This window comes from Notechis scutatus, chromosome 9, assembly GCF_049901735.1.
Source record: "Notechis scutatus isolate UNSWTSFEM ecotype Mainland chromosome 9, rNotScu1.2, whole genome shotgun sequence".
In the NCBI taxonomy this organism is placed as follows: Eukaryota; Metazoa; Chordata; class Lepidosauria; order Squamata; family Elapidae; genus Notechis; species Notechis scutatus.
Genome location: NC_142017.1, coordinates 515,131 through 531,299, shown reverse-complemented (window position 1 = coordinate 531,299; position 16,169 = coordinate 515,131). Strand labels below are relative to the sequence as shown.

Sequence of the window (16,169 nt, the reverse complement as noted above, 5' to 3'; positions counted from 1 at the left end):
CAAACCATACGAGGCAGGTTTCCCCAACACACAAACTCCAAACCAAGAATTGGAATTGCATCCATACCAGGAAATGTGAATCGGGCCTCAGAGTCTTTTGGCAACAAGAGGGGGAGGCTCCGAATTTCTGAGGTGTGATTGTTAGGAAAGGGAGAGAAGTTCCAGCACACACACACACACACACCTTGTGCAAGGCCCAGAAGTACTGGAGGCTCTGTTGGGAAGAACATTGAGCTCATCAACTTAATTCCAGTAATTATCTGCAGGGTTCTTATGCTTAAGAAAGGAAGGGCATTAAATCTCCAGATTCTGTGGGAAACATTGTGGGTTCTTCATCTCACATTCTGTTGTCTGAGGCCCCTCAAGGCTGGACGGTGCCTCTTCTCTCCATAAACGTGCATCTAAAAAGGGACTTATAACCAATAAGGAGCAGCCATCGCCTAGTGAGACCTAATTCCGGCTATTGGTGCCAAACCAAGTAACCAACCCCTCCTCTGCATTCTTGTACTGTTTCCTTCAGGGTTAAACTTTCTGCATTTCCTCCTCTGGCATCAATCTGCTTGTTTCTCTTCTTTGCTGGCACCTCATTAAACGCAGCAGCGCCTTGCAGCTGAGGGGTGTCAGGGTTTCTCCAGTTTGTTTGGTCTCAGAAGGAGACCCTGCCACCTTATTGGAAGGCTGCTCTGCTGTGCAGGCAAGAGATGCTCTCTGGCCCAAGGGAAGCCAAGGGGGACCAGCCAAACTGAATCTGGGCAAACCGTTCTCTTCCTTACAAGGAATCTCATTCTGCAAGAGGAGCAATTTGTGCACGGTTTGTGTGAGATTAGGACACAGGAGGAATTTGAACCCAGGGCTTGATTATAAAGTGAGCAGGACTTGACCTCCCCCCACCACCACTTACCTTCCAGGTGTGCAAGCTTACCATTTGGGGAGAAAGAAGGATGTCTAAAAGAGCCCCAGGTTGGAGGATCTGGTAAATCCTCTCAGGAGAAGCTTATCTACCTCGGCCAAGGAGTCTTTGGGCCAATTCTTTGCCTTGAGCAGATCAAAGCAAGGAATTGGCTTAAATTCATTTTTGTGCAAAGAGCAAAAGGAAGACAGGGAGAAGGAAACACAATATAACAATAAATTTGCCCGACTGGATTTTGAACTCTATTCTTGATGCAGATCTTTCAACGGTAATTTTACGGGCATTGTGATTTCCTGGGAAACTTCTGCAGTTGGTAGACCTTTGTGCTAAATTTATCATATGAAATTAATCTCCACGGTTATTTCTGCTACATCTGAAGGCAAGGGGTGTGAACGGGATGTGTGTGTTTGTGCGTGCAGGTGACAGGCAAGCAAGAACAAGATCCAGTTAAGAAACAGCCTTGTGTGCAATTAACTGTTCCTGCTTTGTGGGATAAATGCTGCTTTGTCCAAAAGTGCTTCTTTTAACCCAGCAGGGCCCATCTGAGCCCAAAGCCTCAGGAACGAGGCTGCATGGACTGCAGGTCCCACTCAAAAAGCAGCACCTTGAAGAGGAATCGCCCAATTGGGAACGGGCCTCTTGGCATCTTCCTGGACTTTAGCTCTGTCCCAGCCCTGGTGGAAAGCTGTGGGGGGAGGGGCGGAGAGAAAGAGATGTATGCGGTCTGTGGAGTTTGGTGTGAACCCGTAAGGGCAGCTGGTTGGTCTAAGTCTGAAGGGGCCAAATATGGCCAGCGGTGCCAAGTGCACCTTCAAACCAGCACAGCAGGACCACCCGAGAGATTCGGCAGCCTTGGGTCCCCACCCCCTGCCATCACTGGAAACCGAGTGCCGGTCACGGCTTTCTCGCCCTTTGCTGGAGAATTGCGCGTCCTTGGTGGCGCCTCTCATCCGTATCTCGAGCGGGGGTCTCTCTGGGTCAACAGATCGCTCAGTTGGGATTTGCCCAAGAGCCGCTCTAAGTCTGGCGGGGAGAGGCCTTCGGAGCCGATCTGCGGGGACCGGTTTCTTCCCCCTGCCCAGTGCTCTCCTTCTCGGGCAGCGCCGGCGGCAATTCCGCTGCCACCGCCGCTGCCACCGCCCTTCCTTAGTCCTGGCTGCCGGGACCGTCCTCTCGCCCCGCATCTCCGCAGTTGCGTCCCTCTTGCGCTGCCCAAATCTTTTTCCCACGGAAAGCGCGCCCGTGGCAGCCCCTGCTGGACCCGCGGGAGGGGCGGGACGGTGGGCGAGAGCACCTGCAGAGAGAGGCAGGTCACGCTGTCGCCCCTCCCCTTGGCCTGGGAGGGGGCTTCCCCCCGGGCGGGGCGGGGCGGGGCGGGGCTCGAGCCTCCCAGGTCGGGCGCTTTAAAACGCTGCGTTGCTCGGAGTCCGAGAGAGAACGCCACGGCACGGTGGGTCGCCCGACCAGAAGGGCGGGGGGATCCCCAGCCCGGACCCTGCTTGCACTTTGGGCGGGAGGGGGGAGCGCGCGCTCTGCACATGCTCCACGGTGGCCTGCTGCTCCTTGGCACGTCGGACGGCGACGCATCTCTTTCCTCGAGCGATTCCGGGCAAGGTTTAGGAAGAGGCGACTGGCACCGTATCCGGGCTGCATGGCGGGATAGGCGACGAGGAAAGACCTGTCGCTGCTGCTGGAGGCGGCGGCGGCGGGAGGGAAGGGCAGCGCGGACCGGAGAAAAGCGAGCGGGCAGACGTGTTGAAACCGCCCGGCCGTCCCCATTTGCACCGGGTCGCCTCAGCGGCTGCTCCGTCGGGCTCCCTGGGAGCGGAGTAGAGTAGGAAAGGGCAGTGGCCGCCGCCCTGCCTCCTTGCCCTGTCCGGGCCTGAGGCAGCTCGGAGCGGGCAGCGCTGACTTGTCCTGCTCTCCTCCCCGTCTCTGGGCTGAACGGGTTTGTGCGCGGCGCCGCTGCTCCAGGTGTCCGGGGCCCCGACGGGTCTCGGGAGCAGCACTGGGCAGGCGCCCCTCTCTCCCCCTGCCCGCCACCCAGAGGAAGGGCCAGTCTGGGAGGAAGGCAAAACCAGCTCCAGGCCTCCTGGGGGGCTGGGAAGGAGCAGCGGTGCCGGTGCGCGTTCTTGCCTGAAGCGAGGTGCGCGGGTGGGGCTTGGGCTAGAGGTACTACCAGCTCTGTAAGCGGGCCTCTCCCCCTCCTTCCGCAGATGCCCGTGAGCCTCCCCACAGCCCTGCGTGTTTCAGGGACCACCCTCTTCGCTGTGACGGTGCTCGGGGGCATCCTGGCTGCTTATGTCACAGGCTACCAGTTCATCCACACGGAGCAGCACTATCTGTCCTTCGGGCTCTACGGGGCCATCCTGGGCCTCCACCTCTTCATGCAGAGTTTCTTTGCCTTCCTGGAGCACCGGCAGATGCGCCTGGAGGGGCGACCCCTGAAGCTGCAAGCCTCGGTGGCCCTCTGCATCGCTGCCTACCAGGAGGACCCCGACTACCTGCGCCAATGCCTGCACTCCATCCAGCGCATCTCCTTCCCTGGCCTCAAGGTGGTGATGGTGGTGGATGGCAATGGAGAGGAGGACACCTACATGCTGGACATCTTCCAGGAGGTGATGGGCTCGGAGCAGACCAGTTGCTACGTCTGGAGCAGCAACTTCCACGCTCAAGCGCTGGATGAGACGGAGGGGGCCCATCGGAAGGCTGCGCAGCACGTCCAGAGCCTGGTCCGCAGCCACACCCACTCCTGTATCATGCAGAAGTGGGGTGGAAAGCGGGAGGTCATGTACACCGCCTTCCGGGCCCTGGGGGACTCGGTGGACTACGTGCAGGTGGGTGCCAGCATGCAAGGCCTCCCTGTTCTTTCTCTTCCCTGTCCTTCTGCCACCCTGGCACCTAACCATTGAGGAAGAAGCCAGGGCTCTTGTGAATGTGGTTATAAAGCGAAGTCTCCTTGGCCCCATTGGAGCTGGCCAAGGGGCACTTTCCCCATTTCTCAGGTGGAAGGGACTCCTTGCCAGGGACTGCCAGCAGGGGGCGCCCTTCCTGCCCCTATGGGGCTGGGCTCATATCTAGGAAGGGGCATTTCTTTTCCACTCACATGTCCTGCCCCAGGTGAGGCGGATTTGCCAGTCGAACCATGCTCCCTTCTTCTATGGGACAGGCACCATCCATGCCTTTTGCTGCCTCTCCTTGCTGCACTGTCTCCTGGGGGCTTTTCGAGCCTTGCTAAAGGGGAAGAGTTCCTTGGGTGTCAATCTTCTCTTGGGCCATGGTGGCTATTTCTCCTGGGCAGGTGTGTGACTCGGACACCGTTCTGGATCCTGCCTGCACGGTGGAGATGCTCCGGATCCTGGAGGAGGACTCCCATGTTGGTGGTGTTGGTGGAGATGTCCAGGTAGGACAGGAGAGCTCAGGGAGCACAAGGGGGGGCGGGGGGGGGTGTTCCCAGGAGAGGAAGCTGCTCTTTCTGCCCAGCCCTGATTTCTGGGTTGTTTTAGAATCTGGCCCTTCCATTTAATCCTGGACATTTTGCAACTCTGCAACAGGTTTATTCATGCTTTACTCTGCCATTGCAAACTAAAGTTGTGGCTTGGTGCTATGAGCAACTCTATCTAATTTCTGTAATAAACAATTATTAAACAAACTAGGAATAAGTGCAAAGTTTGAGTGGTCATCTCATGGAAAACTGAGTTTGGAGAAAGGACGGGGCAGAGCAGGGCAGCCCCAACCCGTCTCCTTCTGTCCTAGATCCTGAACAAGTACGATTCGTGGATCTCCTTCCTAAGCAGCGTGCGGTACTGGATGGCGTTCAATGTGGAGCGGGCCTGCCAGTCCTACTTTGGGTGCGTGCAGTGCATCAGTGGGCCGCTGGGGATGTACCGCAACTCCCTGCTGCAGCAGTTCCTGGAAGAGTGGTACAATCAGACCTTCCTGGGAAGCAAGTGCAGCTTTGGGGACGACCGGCACCTCACCAACCGTGTCCTCAGCCTGGGCTACCACACAAAGTACACGGCGCGCTCCAAGTGCCTGACGGAAACCCCCACTCGCTACCTGCGCTGGCTCAACCAGCAAACCCGCTGGAGCAAGTCCTACTTCCGGGAGTGGCTCTACAACGCGCTCTGGTTCCACAAGCACCACCTCTGGATGACCTACGAGTCGGTGGTGACCGGTTTCTTCCCGTTCTTTCTGATTGCCACCGTCATCCAGCTGTTCTACCGCGGCCGTGTCTGGAATATCCTCCTTTTCCTCCTGACGGTGCAGCTGGTGGGCATCGTCAAGGCCATCTACGCCTGCTTCCTGCGGGGCAATGCAGAGATGATCTTCATGTCCCTCTACTCCTTGCTCTACATGTCCAGCCTCTTGCCAGCCAAGATGTTTGCCATCGCCACCATCAACAAGTCCAGCTGGGGCACCTCTGGCAGGAAGAGGATTGTGGTCAACTTCATGGGTCTCATCCCGGTCTCGGTCTGGGTGGCAGTGCTGCTGGGCGGGCTGGCGTACACAGCCTACCGGCAGGACCTCTTCACAGACACTGAGCTGGTCTTCCTCATCTCAGGGGCCATCTTGTACGCCTGCTATTGGGTGGCCCTGCTCACCCTCTACCTGGCCATCGTGGCCAGGCGCTGCAGCAAGCCGCAGGAGCAGTACAGCCTGGCCTTCGCAGAGGTGTGATGCTGCCGGAAGACAACGGAGGGAGCTGGAGCAAGAAGCTCCATGGAGCAGCCCTTTCCCTGTGTGGCTGAGGCATGGGAAGGGCTGGCCCCACCCTGCTTGAGGCAGCATTTCATGGGGCTCCTCTGAAAGCAGCTGGCAAACTCAGCAAGCCAGAACACTTTGCTGGGGGGTGGGAGGCTCCAGAACCTCCCCAGGGCCTGGCGGAAAGACCCACCTGGACTCCCGCAGCAGCTCACCTGCCCTCCTATGCAAACAAGGCTTTCCAGAGTAGCTCAAGGTGACTTTCTCCTGAGTGGGTGAAGAGGGTGCCTCTCAGAGGCCATACTTTGGGGGAATCACCATCGGGAGACATTGCTGAGTCCTTTTTTTTGGGGGGGGGCTCTACCCAGATCCTCTTTGGCGATTCTGTCTGTAGGGAAAGTGACACGGTGTCTTCCGGTTGTTTAATTGCAGGAATAAAGGGAGGGGCTTGGGGGGGGGTGTGTGAAGGCAAGAAAGCTCCTTTTGGGGAAAGTGCTGCTCACCGGAAAGGGAGCTTTCCCAGCCTCCCAGAATGCAGAAAGGGAGAGGCCTCAGCTGGAGGAGCCGGTTGCCTTAAAGCCACTCCTGGTTTTCCACCAACATTTACATGCTATCAAGCACATGGATGGCGCCTAATTGAAGGAAGTTTAGCTGGGCCAGGGTTGGTTCCTGCCTGCAACCGTGTGGTTGTAATATTGTGGGTACTCCTAGGACGTTCTACCTCTGTCCACGCCTCTCGTCCTCCTCGTAAGTCTTCAGGTTCCCCCACGGTGCTACTTCCAACCGGGAGAACAAGGGGGATGCAGGGGGGGTGGGGCAGCAGTGGTGCTTCACGGGCTCCCATCCTGGTCTCTGCTTAAAGCACTCCGCCCCTTAGTACCCCTTGCCTCCCTCCTCCAGCAAGAAGGGGCTCACGGGGCTTCTAGTTCTGGAGCAGGTGGGAGCTCTTACTGCAAACTGTCATTCCACTGAGAGGGGACATGATGCCTCCCCCTCCCCACTTTGCCAACCCTAACCTGTGGGCACAGGTTTGAATCTGAACCTGTGGACACAGGTTTGCTCAGGCGCTCCCTTGCACAGATCCTGCCTGCCCCCTGCTGGAGTTTAGAGGAAAGGCAGCTTTTCCCAGTTTCAGTCCTGAAGTGAAGAGGATTCCTGAAACTGAGAATTCTTGCATGTTTACACCTTTTTTTGGAAAAGCAAGTTTCTACATTTCGAGCAATATTTTAAACCATCTCAGAAAAATTTGGAGACTTTTCTGGGTTTCCCACCTTGTACATCTGTTGCCAGATTGTGCTCCGCTTTTTACCTCCCCCAACCCCCAGCCTGCCTTCAGAGGTTGTGGGTGCTTGTCACGGGAAGCTTTTAAGAGACCAAACAGCCATTAGGGTCTCCTGCTTGGGTTGGCCTAGAAGACCTCCAAGGTCCCTTCCAACTCTGACAATGTTTTGTTCTAAACTTTTAGCTTATCAGAAATATGGATAAGCTGTAAATAAGGCCTGCACATTTAAAAGAATGCAAGTTAAGTTTCATGTCCTGAGAAAACGTGTTATAATGACAAAATGTTTTGTCATTTTGGTGTTGAATGCACTAATATGACTTTTACTGATCTGCTGCCATTTAGATGTATGGACTGGGTTCTGTGCATCTTCCTTGCTAATGGGATTCCTGATCCCAGCCAATATCCAGACCCCTCAGCCCCCTTCACATGGGGGTGGGGGGCAGGTGCTCCACAGGACTCTTGTGCTTCTGCCCCATTATATGGCTCATCCTCACAACTCTTTCTCAGAGGCAGCTGAGACTGGTGAGCGGGTATCACAGCAGCTCTCATATAGTCTACTACGGGCATTAATTTCTGAACCAAAAAAGTATTTATATACACCCTTCTCCAATTAGGTATATTCCTGCCTTGTAAAGAACATTTTATGTTGAGAAAATCATTCTGTAACCAGCGGTTACTATCCTGTAACTAGATACTTTTCAAAACAGGTTTGATTTGCATATTTTGCTTCTGATATATAATTTGAGGGTTTTGCACGAAACAAGCAAACAGCCTTTTTTTGTGTGTGTGGTTGGCTTGAAATACTGAAGTTGCCAGGCCAGGTCCTTCCTTGGTACAAATCCCAAGAGCCTTTGGGATCTCACGGGGTTTTTCTGTCATTCCACAAAGCAACAGCTCTGCAGCCAAGTTGAGCTTGTCTTTGCCCAGGCCATTCCTTGCTTTGCCAGTGTGCCGACCGGTAATTTTGGGAATGGAAGGGCAGAGGAAGGGCAGTCACTGGTCCCCAAAGGTGGCCAGGGAGTTTCTTCGGATGCTGCCTTTTTGCACAGGCCTCAAGGCCACAGTGGGAGGAAAAGCTAGGCCCAGAGGCTGCTACCCTCTCTCCCCAAGCTGGCTAAGGGCAAAGCATGTTGGGGCGGACCTCTTTTGGCTGGGCTTCCTTCTTCTGGACTGGCTGCCTCTTCTCCTTGCTTCTCCACGCTCCTCCATGGTGGCTCAGTGATTAGAAGGCAGTTCCGCAGGCTAAGTCACTGCCCACTGCCAGAAGTTTGTCCTGACGGTTCAAGGTTGATTTGGCCCAAAGGGGGACCCAGATTGTATGGGGGGAGGGGGGAGGCTGACCCTGTAAACTGCTTGGAGGGCTGTAAAGTGGTATATAAATCTAAGCATTATTGCTATTCTCCAGTCCTGCTGAGCTTCAGCTGCCTCCCTTTTGCAGGCGGATTCTTTTGGGTTCCTGAGGAGTTTCAGAAGTTTTTGTACTTTTGTTAATAACACCAGATGAACACTTAACCGTTATTTGTAAACTTATTTATTTTTACTTACATTTTCATTTTTTTAAAAAACAGGTTTGCATTTTTTATTACATTTGTTATTTGTAACTATAATAAAGCTTTGTAAACGGAGAAGCCCGTTCCGTTCTTTCCCGCTAAGGAAACGGGGGCCCCAACAAGAGCGAGGAAGCTCCGGAGGGAGGCAGGCAGGCAGGGAGGCCGAAGAGCAGCGCGGCGCGGCCCTCAGGCCTTCTTGGGCGCGCTGGGGACGATGGGCTTGGGGCGCGTCTTGAAGAGCAGCTTGGTGCGGACCAGCGCGGCGACCTCGTAGGCGGCGGGGCCGCGGGGATCCTCGGCGGCGGCGGCGGCGGCGGCTCCCCTGCGCAGGACGGCCACGGCCTTCTCCAGCCGCACCGCCTTCCCGTAGAGCACGTGGTGGCCCACGACCAGCACCGGCGCTCCCTGAGGGGCGGAGAGCGGGACGGCCGGGGGTCAGCGGACGACCCCCGGGCCCCCTCCCCGCCGACCCCCTCCCCGCGGGCCCCGCGCTGACCTCCTGGGTGAAGTGCAGGTCGCCCAGCAGCCGCCCGGCCAGGCCGCCTCCGCCGCGCGCCTCCAGCTGCCCCTGCAGCTCCAGCAGCAGCCACTCCGCCTCCCCTCCGGCCGCCCTGCAAGACGGAGCCGGTCAGGACGGGGCGCCGCCCCCCCCCCCGGCCGTCCCCCGCCGTCCCCGGGACTCACCGGCGCACGGCCAGCTGCACCATCGCCCCGCCCACAGCGCCCCGCCCCGCCCCCTCTCCGCGGCTTCCGCTTCCGGGGCAGCGCCGCACGTGGAGCCCGGCCGGCCATGGGCGAGTTCCAGGTGCACCGAGCGCGGCTCTTCGCCTTCGTGCCGTCCGGCGTCCGCTGCCTGGCCGTCCCCGGCGCCCGCCCGTCCCACCGCCGCCTGGCCGCCGCCCGCCTCGACGGCGCCGTGGAGCTCTACGACCTGCAGGCCAACGGCGCCCAGGAGAAGGTAGGCGGGCGGGCGGAGGGAGGGAGGGGGCGCGGGGGCGCTGCCCGGCCGGCCCCCTGACGCGGCCGGTGTCTCCCGCAGGTGATCCCGGGCCACGAGGCGCGCGCCCCGGAGGCGCTGTGCTGGGCGGCGGGCGAGCGGCTCTTCGGCGCCGGGCTCGACGGGGCGGTGCTGGAGTACGACCTGCAGAGGCTGCGCGTGAAGGGCTCGCTCGACGCCTTCGGGGGCCCCTCTGGAGCATGGCGGCCGACCCCTCCGGCGCCCGGCTGGCGGTGCGTGAGTCGGGGGCTCTCGGGGCGGGGGAGGCGCGCGGGGGCCCCACGAGGGCCCCGACTGACGCTCGGCTGGTCTCGGCAGGTGGGCTGCGAGGACGGCTCCGTCAAGCTCTTCCGAGTCGGGGCGGATGGAATCCAATTTGAAAGGCAGCTGGACCGGCAGAAAGGTTGGGGGTCGCGGGGCCAGAAGGGGCGGGCGGGGGCCTTTGGGGACCCCCTTAGGGGCGGGGTTGGGGTGGGGTGGGCTTTGCTTTCAGTGCAAGGAGCTGAAGGTAGAGAGCTGCCCTTTTTAGTTTCTGCGTTTTTAGTTTCAACCTCTAGGTTGACAGTTAACAGAGTTGAAATAGGCTCTGTGTTGCTTTAATTCTGTAACACTTTGCCTAACGTTGTGGTTAGATTCCGAAAGTCAAAAATCGACCTGTTTCCACCGTGCAGAGCGGGAAGTTGGATTCCGTTTGGGGGTCGGGTAGCAGCATTGCCTGGATGGTTCCAGCCCCTGGGGCTGAAACCCTCCCCCCCTCTCTCACAGAGCGCATCCTCTCTCTATCCTGGCATCCTTCTGGGACCAAGATCGCAGCTGGCTCCATCGACTGCATTTACATCTTTGACCTCGAATCTGGTAAGTTGTGCAGCTGGTCTGGACCAAGAGCAAAAAAACAGCATCTGAGAGGGACCTGCCTGGGCTGCCAAAGGACTCTTTGAGCCACTCTGGCGGTGAGGGCTGGTGCTCCTGATTGCTTCATTACACCCGGCAGAGGCAGTGGCAGTGCCTTAGTCATTGGAGCCTGTTCTGGTCTCGGGGTGCAAAAGGCCCTGGGTTCAATTTCTATAGGTGTTCTAAAAGAAGATGACGGAGTCCGTCAGGGACCCCAGGTAAGCAAAGAGGCTAGTATGGTAGAGGAGTTTTCTGTGGCTTTCTTTGAGCAACGGTTTCTCCCCACCGCACTTGAACACCCCACGTGCACGTTTCTTAGGGCACACCAGCCAGCGGATCCTGGTAGAAAGGCGTCTGCAAGGCCCCTCCAGCCAGAAATGCCTGGTGTGGGGCCTGGCCTTCCTTTCTGATGGCACCGTGGTCAGCGTGGATTCGGCTGGAAAAGTGCAGTTCTGGGATTCGGCGATGGGCACTCTGCTCTCCAAGCACCCCGTCAGCAAAGCTGCGGTGCTTTCTGTGGCCGTGGCTGAGGTGGGTGAGAGTTGCAAGAGGTGGGCAGTTTTGTAAATCCTGTTAAAAAGGATTGGAAGGAGCATTTTTATCAGAGACTTGAATATTTATCCACATTCTTTCCTTATGCAGTTGGCCAAACCAGCTGCCAAAACCCAGATTCCTCAAGCCTCACTGTGTGGAGCTGGCGGGGTCAGCTTCCCACCCAACCAGACTAGCGCTCCCTGTGGGTCGCTCCTTTCTGGGAAGGAATTCATGGGCATTTCGTGTACAAGGAGCAGGAGGAATCCAAGGGCTAGCTGGGGTTGAGCCACCGCCTCCTTCAGCAGGAGGCATCTGACGGGGGGAATAAGAGGGAACAGAGCCTCACGGCATCCGGTTCTCACCCCCTGGTATTGATCGGTTTTCTCCAGGCAGAAGACAGTATGGTGGTTGGCACGTCAGAGGGGACGGTGTATCAGTTCCAACTGCTACCAGTGAAGCTGGGCAGCTCTGAGTGCGAGTGGGTGCGGACCAGACCCTTTCGGCATCACACTCACGATGTGCGGACGGTGGCTCACACCGCCACAGCCTTCATCTCTGGAGGTACAGTAGGGCGCCCAACTTCTAGGTTGTAACTCATCAGAAGATAGGCACGGGTATGCTCCCCCCCTCCCCCCCCGATCCCCAAGGGAGACAGCCAGGTAGGTGAGACCCGTTGCGTTCCTGGCTCTTTCCCCTGGTCCGGTGGCATTTGGGCGGCTGGGAGGACTTTGCCCATTGCACTGAGCCGTGATTTGTTCAAGAAGCCTGCGCATCTTGGCTGAGATAATGATAAGCCAGAGGCCAGAAAGTGCTTTGGGGAAATGCCCTCGCTAGCCAGGTTGCATGAGCCAGGTGCCGTCCTCCTCTGGCAGGGCTGGATGGGCAACTTGTGATCCGACCCCTGATGGAGAAGGTGGACTCCAAGTCCTATGATGCTGCCCTCCGAACAATCACCTTCCCCCACGTGAGTATAGGGGCTGCTCCCTCCGGCTGGGCCGGGCTGCTCCTGAAGAGGACGGAGGGATCCTGCAGTGGTGTGGCCAGCTGTCTCTCTCACTGGTGCTTCAGGTGGCTTTTCTCTTCCCGCAGAGGCGCCTCGTCTCCTGTGCCAGGACAGCCCGGCTCCTCCTCTTCCAGTACCCCCAGCACCTGGAGCTCTGGCGACTTGGCACCACCAACGTCTTCGGTGAGGATGCGCACGGCTTCAACGTGCAGAGGATGGGCAGGGCAATAGCGCAGCCTGCCTTCCCAGCTGCCCTCTTTGGCAGTCGCAGCAGGTCTGCGTTGCCATGTCACCTTGTTTCTTGTTGCAGGAAGGCCTGGTGAGGTCCTGCCAGTGTCCTGCCCCCCCCAGAACCTGCTCCAGCTGAAGGCCAAGGTGAGAAGCCGTGACTTCCTACCCCTGCGACTGGGGCAGATCTGTCCAGCCCCCGCTTGGCATTTCCATCCTTCTCCGCTGAGAGAAAGAAGGGGAACGGGTGCCTTAGAAATGGCCCTTGACAGACCTGTGTGGCACCTTGACTTGGCTGGGTCTGGAGAATCCCACCCGTTGCTGAGTCAGCTGCACTATGATTGGTCCTCTTGCTTCATTGAAGGGCCCCGAGCACATCCGCTCCAGCTGCCTCTCCCCGTGTGGCGGCTGGATTGCCTACTCCACAACTAGCAGGTTCTTCCTGCATCGGGTTCAGCTCGCCGGTGACCACGTTTCCATCAACCGAGTGAGTGAGATCTCCATGGCGTGAAATGTTCCGGGCTCTCTGGAGCGCCCAGCCGGTTGCATCAATCCTGGTTTGCTTTCCCCAAGGTTCGCAAGACCCCCAGGCTGAACGGCTCAGCCCACAGCCTCCTTTTTTCTGGCGACGCCACCAGGCTCTTCCTGGCATCGGATCGGGGCTGCGTGCATGTGCTTTCGCTCTCGCAGTCAGGGATCTGCAGGCATCTATACACGCTTCGTCCAAATTCAGGTAACAGCGGTTTGCTTTAGATTAGGCATATTGAAAATCCTTGCAGGAATCACCAAATGTTTTCTGCAAATGCTCCCAGATTAGAAAGGCAGGCAGCGGTTAGCTGGCCTCTGCAGCTGGAGGACATCTGAAAAACTGCTCCGCGTCTGTGTCTTCCTGCAGAGAGGTTGGAAGCAGTGCATCAGCTGGCAGTGAGTGCGGATGGCAGGTGGTTGTGTGCAGCAGGTGGAGACCGGGAAATCTGCATCTATAACTTGGAAAACACCAAGGTGAGCCCAGCTGCGAACGTGGCAGCCAGAGATCAGAGCTGCTGCTTCCTCCATCTCTTTCCTGGTCTGGTTCTTGCGGCCAGCGGTGGGCACTTGGTTTGCTCTGCCAAAGTCCTCGGGTTGGCTTTGCGGGGCAGAGAATTGGCTCAGCCCCCGATGAGTCCAGGAGCCTCTGATGGAGAAGCCAGTTCTACAAGCGGGGAAGGCCGAGGCAGGCTCACTCTCTTATGCCGCTGCAACTTCCTCCCCCAGCTTCACTGCTCTGTGCCAGCCTACGAGTGCCCAGTGACCGCAATGGCAATCCATCCGCTGACCAATAACCTCATCGTGGCGCATTCGGATCAGCAGGTAAGGGCTGCCCTTCCCTAGATTGGCAAAGCAGAGTTGCCACGCACAAAGGTCTGCCTCCAAGAACTGCCCCAGGCCTGGCCAGTTGAGGACGGTCTTGGCTTTGCACACCCGTCCTTCGTGCAGACTTCGGCTGTAACTGCTGCTCTTGGAGCCAGGAAGGAGGGGGGGGGGTCCCTTGGGGAGTCAGCAGGCCAGTCACCATCATCGATCCTAGTTAGAGACGAACGCCTTGTTCCCGCTGGAATTAGCTGCCGTTATGAGACCTGCCCTGCAAACCGCCTCTTTTGCCAGAGGAAATTCGGTTGCCGTGATTGCAGCACCAGGGAGGGAGGCGGTTTTCGTGCTGGGATGGGAGCGATCTGGCTTCAGAACGGGAGGGGGGTCGGTCACGCCCACCCTGCTGGCTTTCCTGCTTCCAGCTGTTTGAGTTCAGCATCCAGGAGGGAGGCTACACGCCCTGGAGCCGGAAGCTGCAACAGCTGGGCCTGCACAAGGATTGGCTGGAGCGAGACACACCCATCACCCACATTACCTTCCGCCCCGGGCACTCCTCGCATGTCTTGCTGCACGACACGTACATGTTCTGCATCCTGGACATGTCGCTGGTGAGTGGACGGAGGGAGGGATCACAAGTGGCCCACACCACTTGCCCTCCCCCCACCGGCTGGGTCAGGTGGGAAAGCACCGCTTGTGCCCAGTCCTCCTGCCTCCTGGGCTGCTGGTCCCTGTCCAGGCCAGCTGGGTGTGGGGGGCACCTGGCAGTTCAGCCAGGCCAGTCTGGTTAGGGCTCAGCACAAAGGGTGAACCAGGCCACTGAGACCCATCCAGCAAAACCTGCCTTTAGCTCGGACAGTGACAGCCCCTCCTGATGGCTGCATTTGCTCCTCCAGCCACTGCATGAGGATGCTGCGGCCTCAAAGAAGCTGGAGCCACACGTGAAAACGATCCAGCGTGGTCGTGGCCGTGCCTTCAAGGTCTGCAAGAAGTTCCAGGTGGGTCTTGGGGCAATGAGCTCTCTTAAGGCAGGAAGGAAGGCCTTTCATGTGGGGCTGGGCAAGCAGCCCCTGCTGGGCAGGAGTTGGGCCCTTGGATTAACCAAGATCGGTGGGTCCAGTAAGTGTTTGCAAGAAATTGGTTTGCCAAAGAGGCTCCAGGGACAGCAACGGTTTAGGAGTATTTTGGACAGTCTGGGCGAGGGGCGTTATGCCAACTGCTGAAGCCCCAGCTGAGGAGCCCTTGGCCCATTAGTCGAGCAGGAGGGAGGCTGCCCTCCTGTGCCTGAGCCAAGGAGTCACGTCTTATGGAAAAGCCTGAACATAGCAGAGTTTCCTTCAGCAGTAGACCAGGCCGCTGCAAGGGACGGGGCCTGTGTCACACGGAGGTGTTCTGGTAACTCAAGTGGGGAGGGACCCATAATTCCCCTCCCGCCCTGGCCTGAGAGGGGGAAGCAAAGGGCCGCTGCTCTTGGGCAGCTGCAGGCTGGATGGTGAGCTTTTCTTTGGCTTGGCTCCCGTGGGAAGCAGAGAGCTGGTGGCTCCTGGGTTGCTGTGCGTGCGTGTCCCAAGGTGGCACGGTGCTCTGAAATGGGAGCAAGTACCCTTGTGGCTGCCACCCCGGGGAATTCAACACGGTAGCATTCTTGTCCCTACCAGGCTTGCATGGTAAAGGGCCAAGTTAGGTGCCCTTCAGGAAGTCACCTGTGCCAGCAAAGCCCCTACTAACTTGACTGCTTGTTTCTCTCCCCTGCCCTCTCCCCCCCCCCCAAAACAGCCTCTGCTCTTTGTGGATTTCCTGGATGACAACTCTTTGGTGGTGATGGAGCGGCCGCTGATGGACATCAAAGCCCAGTTGCCACCACCCGTCTATCAGAAGAAGTTTGGGACCTAACGTGCTGCCCTGCAGGGACCTCCGAGGATCTTTGCAGAGGCCGTGCTTCATTGAGGGGCTCCCGGTGCCCCTCCCGTCAGAAGCTGGGAAAGAGAGGCACCCCTCGTAGTAGTTAACCTCTTGTGCCTGGGAGCCAGGACCGCCATGGGCCTCCTCACTCGGGACTTGGTCCAGCCTTGGCTGCTGCTTTTCTCTGAACCTTCCTGGTGAAGAATTGCAAAGAGTTACTTCCTGTTTTCTGCACGGTGTGTCGGGGCTCATCCCTTGGCCAGAAAGGAGCAGCCGCATCGTCTCTGGGAGAAGCCTGTGGCCGGCAGCCAAGGGGCCAGCAGACTTCCTTCAGGGCCGCCCTGGGACCCCTTGGCTCTGCCTGCCCAGGCAGGCAGACCAGGAACCCTGATTTCCGCCCCATCAAACCAGAAGAGCAAAGTCAGCAGCTGCCTTGACCTGCTTTGTTTTGTGTTTCTCCAGGAAGACTTTGTGTGTGTGTGTGTGTCCCTGCATTTGCAGAGGGAGAGAAGGAAGTGAACAGCCTGTTCGCTGTTGCTGTTCAGTGGAGCCTGAAGGTCGTGTGTCCCTCTTGGCCTGCTGGCCAGTGTTGGCAGCCCCTCCCTCCCGGTCTCCTCCCTCCCGCAGGCCCATGTTGGGCGGGCAAAGCACAGGGTGGCTCCCGCTTTGGGTAGGAAAGGCTGCTGTGCCCAGTGCAGCCAAAGGAAACTCCCTCTCTGGGGCAGGAAAGGTTTGCTCATGTTTCAATAAAGACCCTTCCAGCAGCTCAAGGCTCGCTTGCGCACTTAATCGAGGGGGTCCTTTTGGGGGTTAACAGCTGG

General features: G+C 58.0%; 4 protein-coding genes across 4 annotated transcripts; 3 read left to right on the top strand and 1 right to left on the bottom strand.

Moving 5' to 3' along the window:
• Window positions 1-1,353: 1,353 nt before the first annotated feature.
• Window positions 1,354-2,847, top strand: LOC148129790 (uncharacterized). Its single transcript, XM_087971337.1, has 2 exons — window positions 1,354-1,636; window positions 1,667-2,847. The coding sequence occupies exons 1-2, from the start codon at window positions 1,483-1,485 to the stop codon at window positions 2,746-2,748; spliced, it is 1,236 nt and encodes a 411-aa protein (XP_087827463.1). The 5' UTR covers window positions 1,354-1,482; the 3' UTR covers window positions 2,749-2,847.
• HAS3 (hyaluronan synthase 3) lies at window positions 2,797-8,561 on the top strand. The gene is made up of 3 exons (XM_026684819.2): window positions 2,797-3,747; window positions 4,212-4,313; window positions 4,667-8,561. The coding sequence occupies exons 1-3, from the start codon at window positions 3,127-3,129 to the stop codon at window positions 5,588-5,590; spliced, it is 1,647 nt and encodes a 548-aa protein (XP_026540604.2). The 5' UTR covers window positions 2,797-3,126; the 3' UTR covers window positions 5,591-8,561.
• Window positions 8,412-9,222, bottom strand: CHTF8 (chromosome transmission fidelity factor 8). The gene is made up of 3 exons (XM_026684837.2): window positions 9,131-9,222; window positions 8,943-9,057; window positions 8,412-8,851 (listed from the first exon to the last, which is right to left on the bottom strand). Exons 1-3 carry the CDS (start codon window positions 9,151-9,153, stop codon window positions 8,633-8,635), a joined length of 357 nt encoding a protein of 118 aa, XP_026540622.1. The 5' UTR covers window positions 9,154-9,222; the 3' UTR covers window positions 8,412-8,632.
• UTP4 (UTP4 small subunit processome component) lies at window positions 9,198-16,118 on the top strand. The gene is given in 17 exon segments (XM_026684817.2): window positions 9,198-9,404; window positions 9,486-9,630; window positions 9,633-9,676; window positions 9,762-9,846; window positions 10,209-10,298; window positions 10,654-10,865; window positions 11,258-11,429; window positions 11,741-11,832; window positions 11,958-12,054; window positions 12,182-12,246; window positions 12,464-12,586; window positions 12,673-12,832; window positions 12,995-13,101; window positions 13,354-13,449; window positions 13,872-14,057; window positions 14,343-14,444; window positions 15,223-16,118. Coding segments are annotated over 17 exon segments (2,061 nt in total). The 5' UTR covers window positions 9,198-9,236; the 3' UTR covers window positions 15,340-16,118.
• The last annotated feature ends 51 nt before the right edge of the window (window positions 16,119-16,169 follow it).